The 12,202-nt window shown below is 37.2% G+C and overlaps 1 protein-coding gene across 7 annotated transcripts in view; it reads left to right on the top strand.

The window, feature by feature from the left end:
• LOC128689948 (neuronal-specific septin-3) overlaps positions 1-11,980 on the top strand; it is a 199,838-nt gene extending 187,858 nt beyond the window's left edge. For all 7 annotated transcript variants that reach the window (XM_070082247.1, XM_070082198.1, XM_070082124.1 and 4 more), the window contains one exon: positions 4,398-11,980. In XM_070082247.1, the coding sequence (XP_069938348.1) occupies positions 4,398-4,551 (154 nt within the window). In that variant the 3' untranslated portion in view covers positions 4,552-11,980. The remainder of the gene's footprint in view (positions 1-4,397) is intronic.
• The last annotated feature ends 222 nt before the right edge of the window (positions 11,981-12,202 follow it).

The following is a 12,202-nucleotide window of genomic DNA, read 5'->3' as shown; positions in this document are numbered from 1 at the left end:
ATGGTTAGATGATAAGTATCAGTAGTGAAGGAATGGCTAAGATGGTATATTACAATAGACCGAATAATACAGCACCATATTATGAAGTACAAATGATAGGTACTTCATACATTTATTATACATGGTGTAGGCAGTAGGTACAAGACTGCAAAGGCACATAACAGGTCCAGAAATAATCTACAATACAGTATTTGTATAAAAAAAAAGTAATGAGTTTAGTTACACAGTGAATTCGGTGTACCAATCTTGTAAGAGATATTTCTTAAAATATCAAATACAATAGCCATAATTAAGCTGTGTGCTAAATTTAGTGGTATCTCATACTATTTTGCTTATTCCAATTCTTAGATCAAATCAAATCAAAGTTTATTCTCTATAGTAGGTTGGTAGACAGCAACCACCCAGGGAAGTACTACCGTCCTGCCAGATGACTGTGAAACAAAAACCTGTAACTGTTTTGCATGATGGTAGGATTGCTGGTTTCTTTTTCTTTTTCTGTCTCATAAACACGCTAGATAACAGGGATATCTTGCTACTCCTACTTACATTTTGGTCACACTTCACAGACACACACATGCATATATATATATACATACATCTAGGTTTTTCTCCTTTTTCTAAATAGCTCTTGTTCTTTTTTATTTCTTCTATTGTCCATGGGGAAGTGGAAAAGAATCTTTCCTCCGTAAGCCATGCGTGTCGTATGAGGCGACTAAAATGCCGGGAGCAATGGGCTAGTAACCCCTTCTCCTGTATACATTTACTAAAAAAGAGAAGAAGAAAAACTTTATAAAACTGGGATGCTTAAATGTGCGTGGATGTAGTGCGGATGACAAGAAACAGATGATTGCTGATGTTATGAATGAAAAGAAGTTGGATGTCCTGGCTCTAAGCGAAACAAAGATGAAGGGGGTAGGAGAGTTTCAGTGGGGGGAAATAAATGGGATTAAATCTGGAGTATCTGAGAGAGTTAGAGCAAAGGAAGGGGTAGCAGTAATGTTAAATGATCAGTTATGGAAGGAGAAAAGAGAATATGAATGTGTAAATTCAAGAATTATGTGGATTAAAGTAAAGGTTGGATGCGAGAAGTGGGTCATAATAAGCGTGTATGCACCTGGAGAAGAGAGGAATGCAGAGGAGAGAGAGAGATTTTGGGAGATGTTAAGTGAATGTATAGGAGCCTTTGAACCAAGTGAGAGAGTAATTGTGGTAGGGGACCTGAATGCTAAAGTAGGAGAAACTTTTAGAGAGGGTGTGGTAGGTAAGTTTGGAGTGCCAGGTGTAAATGATAATGGGAGCCCTTTGATTGAACTTTGTATAGAAAGGGGTTTAGTTATAGGTAATACATATTTTAAGAAAAAGAGGATAAATAAGTATACAAGATATGATGTAGGGCGAAATGACAGTAGTTTGTTGGATTATGTATTGGTAGATAAAAGACTGTTGAGTAGACTTCAGGATGTACATGTTTATAGAGGGGCCACAGATATATCAGATCACTTTCTAGTTGTAGCTACACTGAGAGTAAAAGGTAGATGGGATACAAGGAGAATAGAAGCATCAGGGAAGAGAGAGGTGAAGGTTTATAAACTAAAAGAGGAGGCAGTTAGGGTAAGATATAAACAGCTATTGGAGGATAGATGGGCTAATGAGAGCATAGGCAATGGGGTCGAAGAGGTATGGGATAGGATTAAAAATGTAGTGTTAGAGTGTTCAGCAGAAGTTTGTGGTTACAGGAAAGTGGGTGCAGGAGGGAAGAGGAGCGATTGGTGGAATGATGATGTAAAGAGAGTAGTAAGGGAGAAAAAGTTAGCATATGAGAAGTTTTTACAAAGCAGAAGTGATGCAAGGAGGGAAGAGTATATGGAGAAAAAGAGAGAGGTTAAGAGAGTGGTGAAGCAATGTAAAAAGAGAGCAAATGAGAGAGTGGGTGAGATGTTATCAACAAATTTTGTTGAAAATAAGAAAAAGTTTTGGAGTGAGATTAACAAGTTAAGAAAGCCTAGAGAACAAATGGATTTGTCAGTTAAAAATAGGAGAGGAGAGTTATTAAATGGAGAGTTAGAGGTATTGGGAAGATGGAGGGAATATTTTGAGGAATTGTTAAATGTTGATGAAGATAGGGAAGCTGTGATTTCGTGTATAGGGCAAGGAGGAATAACATCTTGTAGGAGTGAGGAAGAGCCAGTTGTGAGTGTGGGGGAAGTTCGTGAGGCAGTAGGTAAAATGAAAGGGGGTAAGGCAGCCGGGATTGATGGGATAAAGATAGAAATGTTAAAAGCAGGTGGGGATTTAGTTTTGGAGTGGTTGGTGCAATTATTTAATAAATGTATGGAAGAGGGTAAGGTACCTAGGGATTGGCAGAGAGCATGCATAGTTCCTTTGTATAAAGGCAAAGGGGATAAAAGAGAGTGCAAAAATTATAGGGGGATAAGTCTGTTGAGTGTACCTGGTAAAGTGTATGGTAGAGTTATAATTGAAAGAATTAAGAGTAAGACGGAGAATAGGATAGCAGATGAACAAGGAGGCTTTAGGAAAGGTAGGGGGTGTGTGGACCAGGTGTTTACAGTGAAACATATAAGTGAACAGTATTTAGATAAGGCTAAAGAGGTCTTTGTGGCATTTATGGATTTGGAAAAGGCGTATGACAGGGTGGATAGGGGGGCAATGTGGCAGATGTTGCAAGTGTATGGTGTAGGAGGTAGGTTACTGAAAGCAGTGAAGAGTTTTTACGAGGATAGTGAGGCTCAAGTTAGAGTATGTAGGAAAGAGGGAAATTTTTTCCCAGTAAAAGTAGGCCTTAGACAAGGATGTGTGATGTCACCGTGGTTGTTTAATATATTTATAGATGGGGTTGTAAGAGAAGTAAATGCGAGGGTCTTGGCAAGAGGCGTGGAGTTAAAAGATAAAGAATCACACACAAAGTGGGAGTTGTCACAGCTGCTCTTTGCTGATGACACTGTGCTCTTGGGAGATTCTGAAGAGAAGTTGCAGAGATTGGTGGATGAATTTGGTAGGGTGTGCAGGAGAAGAAAATTAAAGGTGAATACAGGAAAGAGTAAGGTTATGAGGATAACAAAAAGATTAGGTGATGAAAGATTGAATATCAGATTGGAGGGAGAGAGTATGGAGGAGGTGAACGTATTCAGATATTTGGGAGTGGACGTGTCAGCGGATGGGTCTATGAAAGATGAGGTGAATCATAGAATTGATGAGGGAAAAAGAGTGAGTGGTGCACTTAGGAGTCTGTGGAGACAAAGAACTTTGTCCTTGGAGGCAAAGAGGGGAATGTATGAGAGTATAGTTTTACCAACGCTCTTATATGGGTGTGAAGCGTGGGTGATGAATGTTGCAGCGAGGAGAAGGCTGGAGGCAGTGGAGATGTCATGTCTGAGAGCAATGTGTGGTGTGAATATAATGCAGAGAATTCGTAGTTTGGAAGTTAGGAGGAGGTGCGGGATTACCAAAACTGTTGTCCAGAGGGCTGAGGAAGGGTTGTTGAGGTGGTTCGGACATGTAGAGAGAATGGAGCGAAACAGGATGACTTCAAGAGTGTATCAGTCTGTAGTGGAAGGAAGGCGGGGTAGGGGTCGGCCTAGGAAAGGTTGGAGGGAGGGGGTAAAGGAGGTTTTGTGTGCGAGGGGCTTGGACTTCCAGCAGGCATGCATGAGCGTGTTTGATAGGAGTGAATGGAGACAAATGGTTTTTAATACTTGACGTGCTGTTGGAGTGTGAGCAAAGTAACATTTATGAAGGGATCCAGGGAAACCGGCAGGCCGGACTTGAGTCCTGGAGATGGGAAGTACAGTGCCTGCACTCTGAAGGAGGGGTGTTAATGTTGCAGTTTAAAAACTGTAGTGTAAAGCACCCTTCTGGCAAGACAGTGATGGAGTGAATGATGGTGAAAGTTTTTCTTTTTCGGGCCACCCTGCCTTGGTGGGAATCGGCCAGTGTGATAATAAAAAAATAATAATAAAATAAGGATTACAATGCGGGGTTTACAGATTTTGGTTTTTGTGTGGTTTACATGTAATAAAATACTAATTACAGAGGGGGCCACTAGAACACCTAGCATGGCTAGGCATTTCGGGCAAACTTAGATTAATTCTTAATCCTAAATTATTACAAATTGTGGAGTAAGTTGACTAAATACTAAGTGACTAAATACTAGTTTGTGAGTTTAGCAATGTGAATGCTTTTGTTATGGCACAATACATAGTTTCGTTACTGGGGTATCACAGGCAAACTTGCTATGATCTTCTAAACACTTATACACAAAAAAAGGATACCTAGTTTCAGAAGTGTGGATTTAATTAGTGCTTTTTATGAACAGAATACTATCGTATATGCAAATGAAAACCATCCTTATTCTTGTTGACACATACATCTGTTTTCAGGACGCACATGCAAGACTTAATCGGCTCTACAGCAGAGCGACATTATGAGAACTTCCGAAGAGCCAGATTGTCTACCAAAACTACTTCCAAAGTCAACATAGTCAACGGCCAAGACACAGATCACATGGAAGACCTTAACGAATCAAAAATATAACAACTTGTTTTGCATTTAGTACTTTAAATTAAACTGTGACATTACTTTTAAACATATGCATTCAAAAAAGACATGAAACTGTACTATACATATATTTTTACACGTATCATTTGTGAACTGTCAGTTTGCTTCAGTTTCTAGTGGATGTGGATTAGTGAGAGATTTCATCATCACAGGTAAAGCATAATTTATCTTTGAAATATTTTACATGTATAGCAAATTAGAATAAAGGGAGGTGCTGACCACTGATGGTGGCTCAGTTGAGGATATGTGGGCGGCCTAAAGGACAATTTTGTTTTGTTTCACCTAAGGCTTTGCTTCATACTTATTTTTTACCTTCTATATTATTTCTCATTGGACATTGTTAGAACTTCACATTATGCTTACCTGAACAAAGGCAAAAACTTTAAAGACTGGCCACAAAACATCAAATAAAAAATCACACTGTTATTTATATAATGTTAATTGTAAGAGGCATTTTTAAAATATAACTTCTTCTTTGGCTAAACTACTAGTACTACTTTCACAGAAGTGATAATGTCATTAAAATGACAAGTAGAGCAGAAAACTAAGATTCTAATTTTCTTTAGTAGGTTAAGAAAATTCTAAATACATGTATGATTTAACTAAAAATTATACTGTGCTAGTTAATATATTAAAAGTATAGTAGCAAAGAGAGAGAGAGAGAGCATAAATTGGTAAATCAATATACATATAATGTACTGTACTTTCCTCTATAATACATTCCTGTACATTTCTTGCTAAGTCCTAAGATCAGTCACACTTATCTGTGTGGAGTAAAATGTATGAACAAATAAAGACAATCAGAAAACAAGAGAAAAATCACGGTTGTAGTGTACATCATTTCTGTAAAGACTAAAAGTGACACTGCAATTTTTTTTTTTTTACAAAAGAAAGAGGGAAAGGAGTAATGAAGTTCAGGAGGACCTAGCAAGACCAACCATGCTCCTCTGTTTCAACCATCTCTCTCCCATCCATTACTATCCATTTGCCATTCATGGTAAATTCTCCACCCACCTCCTTCCCACCTCTTCCCATCCATTTGCCATTCATGGTAAACTCTCCACCCACCTCCTTCCCAATGTCTCTAGTGTAAATTCCCCAACTAACATCTCTAACTTTCAAAAATTTACTCCCACTACTCTGTTTCTTCCTTCTCTCCCCGTCTTCTTTCTCACCCTTCAAGAAAGCCAACCTTTGAACACAAGGACAAGAAAATTGTCATTCAATTATAACTCTCTTTTTAGTCCCTACCTCAACTACTGTTATCAAGCAGAGACCACACCTAAATAAAGATAATACTATATCATTGAACAAAGTTCAATGTAGTATTGACAACCTTTCAAATACGTAACACATGATTGGGCTCGTCCCATTTGTTTTTGTTAACACATCAGCCATTTTACAGGGTGACCTTAAAAAAGAAGCTGCATTGTCATCATCATTCACAATGCAAGAGGCATGCTTATACTAGTTAAAAAAACTGCAACATAACACCCCTTCTTCAGAGAGCAGGCACTGTACATCTTATCTCCAGGACTTATGTCCAGCTAACCAGTTTCCCTGAATCCCTTCATAAATGTTACTTTGCTCACACTCCAACAGCCCATCAAGTCATAAAAACCATTTGCCTTCACTTGCTCCTATCTAAGATGCTCACACACGCTTGCTGGAAGTCAAAGCCCCTTGCACACAAAACTTCCTTTGCCCCCTCCCTCCAACCATTCCTAGGATGAACCCTATCTTGCCTTCCTTCCACCACAAATTTATATTTACTCCAAGTCATTCTATTTTGTTCCATCCTCTCTAACTGTCCAAGCCACCTCAACAACCCTTCCTCTGCCTTCTGGATAATACTTTTAGAAACCTCAACCTTCCTTCAAAATCTCCAAGCTATAGATTCTCTGCATTACATTTACACCGCACATTGCCCTCAGATACGACATCTCAACTGCCTCCAGTCTTCTCCTTGTTGCAACATTCCCCACCCATGCTTCACCCAGGGAGGTACTACCATCCTGCTAAATGAGTGTGAAATAGAAACCTGTAATTATTTTACACAATGGTAGGACTGCTGATTTTCTTTTCTTTCTGTCTCATGTACACACAAGAACACAGGTATGTCTTGCTACCTCTACTTACACTTAGGTCACACTACATACATTCTGTACATGTATAAGCATACACACCGATCTGAATTTTCTTCTATTTTCTAAATAGTTCTTGTTCCTATCTATTTCCTGTCATCTCTATGGGGAAGTGGAAAAGAATCTTTCCTCAATAAGCCGTGCATGTCGAAAGAGGCAACCAAAATGCCGAGAGCAGTGAGCTAGTAACCCCTTCTCCTGTATAAATTACTTAAAATAAAAAGGTGAGTGGTGCATTGAGGTATATATATGTGGAGGCAAAAAATGTTATCTATAGAGGCAAAGAAGGGAATGTATGAAAGTATAGTAGTACAAACACACTTATTTGGGTGTGAAGCTTGGGTTGTAAATGCTGCAGCGAGGAGGCGGTTGGAGGCAGTGGAGATGTCCTGTCTAAGGGCAATGTGTGGTGTAAGTATTATGCAGAAAATTCGGAGTGTGGAAATTAGGAGAAGGTGTGGAGTTAATAAAAGTATTAGTCAGAGGGCTGAAGAGGGTTTGTTGAGGTGGTTTGGTCATTTAGAGAGAATGGATCAAAGTAGAATGACATGGAGAGCGTATAAATCTGTAGGGGTAGGAAGGCGGGGTTGAGGTCATCCTCGAAAAGGTTGGAGGGAGGGGGTAAAGGAGGTGTTGTGGGCGAGGGGTTTGGACTTCCAGCAAGCGTGCGTGAGCGTGTTAGATAGGAGTGAATGGAGACAAATGGTATTTGGGATCTGACGATCTGTTGGAGTGTGAGCAGAGTAATATTTAGTGAAGGGATTCAGGGAAACCGGTTATTTTATATAACCGGACTTGAGTCGTGGAAATGGGAAGTACAATGCCTGCACTCTAAAGGAGGGGTTTGGGATATTGGCAGTTTGGAGAGATATATTGTGTAATTTTATATGTATATGCTTCTAAACTGTTGTATTCTGGGCACCTCTGCAAAAACAGTGATTATGTGTGAGTGAGGTGAAAGTGTTGAATGATGATGAAAGTATTTTATTTTTGGGGATTTTCTTTCTCTTTGGGTCACCCTGCCTCGGTGGGAGACACCCGACTTGTTGAAAAAAACAAAAAAAAAAAGGAACACTTTAAAAAACTAGGCTTAATCTCATATGCACATTAAAGATACTGAATAAGTTATACATTTCAAACCCTGACTATTTCAAGGAGATTAATAAAGCACATTCTACAGGCAAAATCTTCAAGCACAATAAACTGCTCTTTGTTTTTGTTTGTTTCAAGTGGCCAACAGGTAAATAATGTGAGACTACGGCTTGGAGTATGAAGTGTTTTTGGAGCCACATGTTAACCAGTGGTTCTGATTCTATTGACTAACTGTTGATACAGGAGTCAGTGAGCATTCAACTCCAGGAACTCTTTAAACATTAGTGTTAATGTGGTAGGAACTGTTCTCTAAAATTTTTATGTATAACATATACTATGCTGTACATATATATAATTTGAGTATGAAGTTAATTTGGTAAAATGCTGCACCTTTTAAAAGTCATTAATGAAAATAACTGTCCAGTCTCAAATATGATAAGTGGCAATCAAATCTCTGAATAGTGAAAAATATATGTAAAAAAGAATGAAAATCTATTTCGCAGCAATATAAGAACAGGGTACACCTTTACAATTCTAGTAATGATCACAAAGTTAACTTTCCATATCAGAAACTCTCAATTACCTTTTTCCAATTATTTCCTCATAATGACCTAATACATTACTGGCAAAACTGTTGGTCTACCTAGTAACCAATAAGCCTTTTTCTACTAAACCACATCTGATGTCTAGTCATCTTTGCTTCATTTCTCTCAACTGTGGATTTTTTTCCACACAGCTGTGCAAGGTTAAAAAAGATTGCCTCATATCATACTGGCAGTGTGCGCTGCTCCACTCTTATTAGAGCTGGCAAGTCATGCTCACTCTTGCCTACAGTACACTAATTTGATAGACCAGTTTTTCACTGGGACTGATGACCTTAATTTTGGCCCCTTTTCTAATATGTCTGCTCTCTTCTTTGAAGGTATCTCCTTTAATGTAGAGGTTATCTATGGCTTTTTATCTGCAGTTGATCTCTTGCACCAAATTAATGTGGTGTACTATTGAAACTGCTTTGCCTTTGCTCTTAGTATCCTACTCCATATTCTGCGCTGAATAACGTTCAGGGGTTTAATGTCCTTTCTTAAATAGTACTACTGTATCATTATTATCATAAATTATAGAATTGCAAGTGTTATGAATACACAACACTTTGTATCTGTATGGCTTCTGACTTTATATTCAGCTTTTTGAGTAGTAATTAAGTAATATTATTTTGTTGGCACGAACATGACTTATACAGATATACAAAATGCTCTTATTAGGTGACCAAATGACTCCAGGTCAGTTTAAATATTATGTGAAGAATGTTTTAAGTTGAGTAATATATAAATAGTTACAGATGTATATCTCACAGACTTTACCTTTCTACAAACTTTACTCCTTAAGAGATAATTTCTTATGCATTCTCAGTTAGAAAATGAACCAATGGAGTTATGCAACCTCTTCATTATAACAGCAGAGAGTAGGTGACACATGACTCATGAGTATATCTGCTGTCTTGTCAGGTAAATCTTAAGAATCTTCTCCAAGGCTGGACATACATACACACGTATATATATTAATGTGGTTCATGGGTGACAATGTACAATGCACAAAATTGCTTACTGTTGTGGCAGGACTAAAGATTGTACCAACACCATGCATTTTAGCTAAGTCACACGAGGAAATGTTAGACTACAATTATTAAGAACAAATATGACTATGTGAAATACTTGCCCAAACAATGAAGCAGATGATAATATAAAATCTAGTCATATCATTTAGTGATTAAAGGGACAAGACAGTAATAAGATATTAACAATTGTATTATTCTTGTGACAAGAGTGAGTAGTATATTTCAAACCAAATCAGTGCTGAGTGACCCAAACAGGTTTAGTGCTTTTTTATGAATAATGTACTGCACTGTATAATATTAATGCAAACCAGCTTTTAAAAAAAATATTTGCTCAGGGGAGCTTACATACCACTAGAGGGTAGATTTTTTATTTATAAAAATACTTTTTTGAAGACAATCACTAAGAGCCTCAGTGGTCAGAGGTGAAACTGCGATTAGCAGAGGGAGGATGGAGCGGCCAGCACTCCTCCTGCTGAATGATCCATGTAGTTTTAGCACTTAATTTATTATAAAATTGTAATCCTCTTTAAGAAAAGGGTTTTTAGTAAGTGAGAGTTATCATCTCTTCCAATTAATATTTGAGAATACCTAACAGGAAGAGCAATTTAAATGTTATTCAAACAAAAGTCTGGTTGAAGGCTGAACATCTTCAGTACTTAATAATAACCACATAACACATCTAGATAAAAGCTCAAGTGTTTGTAATATAGAGAGTATAGCAAATGTTGTTAGTGTTAATGTAACTAAGATGTGACACAGGCTCATGATCAATTAAATATATTGTGGTAAACATTAATGGTGGGTTGCCATGAGACTTCTTAAAGAACTTCATAATGTAGGCCTCAGTAACACTAATATCAATGTTTACGTATTTCAACGCACTGTCCTATCATGTTGAATATGAAGTTGTTTTATGATGGTAGTTACTGTATTTCTAATGATCACAGTCATTTATAACTGTTAAATGTTACAAATATTACATGTTAAAATATTTTATTTTGATAATATAATACTGATTATCATCAGTCTATGCAAATAATAGCATTATTATTGTTATAATAAGCATGGTTTCTGTATTAGAAAATTAAAAACAGCTGCTGCATTTGCATTTAGTGTACATTAAAATACTGTACGTCTGTCATACTGACCATAAAAATGTTTTATCACTAGTAGAAATGCAGTATCTGTAAAATAATAATACTGTATGCATCAAATAAACTAGGTGGTTAAGTAGCCTACAGTGAAGAAATTTCTGATATACTGTACTGGCTGGCAAAGCTCTCGCTTCATGCACAGACGGCCTGGGTTCGATTCCCGGCGGGGTCGAAACATTTTGACTTGTTTCCTTATATACCTGTTGTCCAGTTCACCTAGCAGCAAATAGGTACCTGGGTGTTAGTTGACTGGTGTGGGTCGCATCCTGGGGGACAAGATTGAGGACCCAAATGGAAATAAGTTATACAGTCCTCGATGACGTATTGATTTTTTTGGGTTATCCTGGGTAGCTAACCCTTCAGGGTTAAAAATCCAAACAAAATCTTATCTTATCTTACAATCAGATTATGACTTAAACTTGCTGGTCTTAGCACAGTTTCACATTAAATTTAATTATTTATTTTAAATTACAGTATTATTGCTTTAATCTCTAAAGTGTATGATGAGTGCATCTAATCATAATTAGTGTTCAAATAATAGCATTTATATATTTTAAGGAGATTTTCTCTCTATAAAACCAGAGAAAATTGTGTAAGTGATTGTAAAAGAATGTACGTCAAGTCAGATCAACGAGCTGCTGCCAGAAGTGTACGTGGTTACACAGAGATAAGCATTTATACATTAATCCAAATTTCATAATTTTGATAGGTATACATTCTGAACCGGATACCGTATTTGTGATTAGTACAGTACGTATGTACCTCATACTCTCATGAGTACATATACCTGATACTGTACTAGTTAGTGATGATATATGTACCTGAAATTGTACTTGTGATGATACATGTGCCTGATATTGTACTTGTGATGGTACATGTTCTTGTTCTTGATACTGTACTTGTGATGATTTATGTATCTAATATTGTACTTGTGACTGATGCACCTAATACTGAGGGGTGGATATACCTGATAATTGTTAACAATACATATATATACATATACATGTGAAAACAAATATCTGATACTTGTGATGGGTACTTGTGCCTTATTCTTGTGATGGATACATATATTTGATAACTGCAATAGATACATGTACCTCATACAGGTATTAATGATGGATACATATATCAAATAATTTTGGGCACATGTGCTTTATGCAGGTACAGTTAGTTATGGTACATATACAGTTATCTGATAACTGTAATGGGTATATGTGCCTTATACTGTACAAGTACTCTTAGCTATGGTACAAATGTCTGATAACTGTGATGGGTACATAGGCCTACTGATGATTGTAAATGTAAGTTATGCCTGTATGTACTTACCATGACACTTCTGTTTCCATGCGTTAATTAGCTCTTGTAACATTCAAAATTTCATAAATAACATTTCATTCCATTTACTGAGTATTATTTATCATAAAATATGTTTAAATATGAAAAGCAACATTATGTAATAGGAGCAAGTGAGGGCTCCTGCCTGGACTACTCTAATTCATACCAATCTCTATCACAGTATTTTTCTGTAAAAACCTCAGTATGGTCTGGGATGCTCTACTGGGCTCTCTCCCCTCAAGGAAGGTTCCTTGATGTTGGTGAGGGGCTCTTGATTTAGGGAATTG

The sequence above is a fragment of the Cherax quadricarinatus genome, chromosome 1 (genome assembly GCF_038502225.1).
Source record: "Cherax quadricarinatus isolate ZL_2023a chromosome 1, ASM3850222v1, whole genome shotgun sequence".
NCBI lineage: Eukaryota > Metazoa > Arthropoda > Malacostraca > Decapoda > Parastacidae > Cherax > Cherax quadricarinatus.
The sequence above is the reverse complement of the archived record's forward strand: the minus strand, read 5'-3'. Positions and strand labels throughout refer to the sequence as shown.